General features: G+C 34.6%; 1 protein-coding gene across 1 annotated transcript; it reads right to left on the bottom strand.

The window, feature by feature from the left end:
- Positions 1-847: 847 nt before the first annotated feature.
- On the bottom strand, positions 848-1,629 carry LOC108744015 (catalase-like; the record flags this gene model as incomplete). The annotated part of the gene is made up of 1 exon (XM_018479616.2): positions 848-1,629. A coding segment is annotated over one exon (447 nt), but the record flags the coding sequence as incomplete, so codon positions are not given.
- Positions 1,630-1,664: the final 35 nt, after the last annotated feature.

Here is a 1,664-nt window from a genome sequence, read left to right as displayed (position 1 = left end):
CAACAAGGTCCACTTGTGTGGATATCTACTTGCTGAAAACGATAGCCAACCTCAACGTGAAAGGCACGTTAGCTTAATCGAATAAAATAATTCGAAGTGGTCTGTATTCTGTCGAAACTGCCAGAGGCGGATCGCGATTTCGATCTTTTTGGATCTCATCAGCGCGTCGCAGGCAGCAGACAGAACACAGACCAACTTTTACCTGCTGTCTTAACAGCGCGTTTTAGAAAATACTACAAATGGCGTAACAACGCCATCTGTAGCACGATGCTACATTTTAGAATTACGTATGCTCCAATTATTTTAAAGCAGACAGAACACAAAAAGGACAATTCTTTAGAGCAATTCAAACCGCTCTTGAAAAAGCAATTTCTTTTTGCCAATTCTTTATCTAGTAAGTAAATTACCTTTTGATAAGTCCTAATCAATCAAAGTACCCTTTTATCTATATCAGTATCACTCTATTATGTTTTCTACGTCACCTTTATTAATAATCTCTAACACATGTGTTTGAAGGTTTTGTTCGCTGCTAATAATTGTTTTTAATTTTTAAACAAGATTTCCTAGAGTGTTATTAACGTTGCCTGTACATAAACCGAGCTCTACAAAAATGTTTAAAACGCGAATTTAATCATCACCTGCAAAAACGCAGTCGTTGAAACGAAAATCAATCACATTGACCGTTTACATTACAGCTTCTTTAGAAGAAGAAGAAGAAGAGCAACACGATACGCCTTAATTAGTTAATATTAAACGAGGCTTTGAAAGATTTTCAAATGGTAATTACAATATTTCTTCAGAAGGTGATTCGCCACATACCTTACATTAGTTATATATTTTCGGTATTTAATTTGCTTTCTATGCAAACTCAATTATGTAATTCATTTATACATTACCTATACTCTGTTTTCAAAAGTATTATTTGATAAAGATAACCACCAAAGTTAAATAAATAAAAAAAAAAACAATTTCCTTGATAGTAGCTTTGCCAAAGAAAACTAAATGTCTTACAAATCCAGTCATTACATACTTTTTATAAAATTTAACTACAGGTACGTGTGTATATGTTTTGTAAAAAAATAAAATTATATTTAAAACGTATGGAGGAACTCTCAGATCGATCGGTTCTCCTTTGCGGAGATTTTAATAATAATTAATTGAGAAATAATGAAGAATACCTAATTATTGTAATCCTAGCTTTGTTTCAAGTCGAGCTTTCATGTCTTTCGAAACGTTGCCGAACATGTCAACTGCTCGTCTTTGGAGATAACCAGATGCTGTGGAAAGTGAACTTGCCAAATTTTCAATCAAATTTGTCCTGGCTGCTTCATCTAATGTCTTTTCATAGAAATCTGTAGCTTGAGAAAAATTATCTTCGTCTCCAACGTCGTACTTGTCCACATAACCATAAGTGAAATACGACGGACTTAATTTTGCTGCCTTTTGACTGATGTTAAACGAATCTAGTGAGTTCGGATGATAGACCGGGTTATCTCCCTGATTACTGTACGACATTGCACCGTCTCGTTGATAATTTCGGATGTGCAGCGGGCAGTTGACCGGAATCTGAAGAAAGTTGGGTCCCAATCTGTGTCTCTGAGAATCTGGATAAGAAAACAATCTTCCTTGTTTAAAGTAATTGCAAGCATTTATTAAAAATGTTT

Source organism: Agrilus planipennis, unplaced genomic scaffold (assembly GCF_000699045.2).
Source record: "Agrilus planipennis isolate EAB-ADULT unplaced genomic scaffold, Apla_2.0 scaffold2892, whole genome shotgun sequence".
Taxonomy (NCBI): Eukaryota; Metazoa; Arthropoda; class Insecta; order Coleoptera; family Buprestidae; genus Agrilus; species Agrilus planipennis.
The sequence above is the reverse complement of the archived record's forward strand: the minus strand, read 5'-3'. Positions and strand labels throughout refer to the sequence as shown.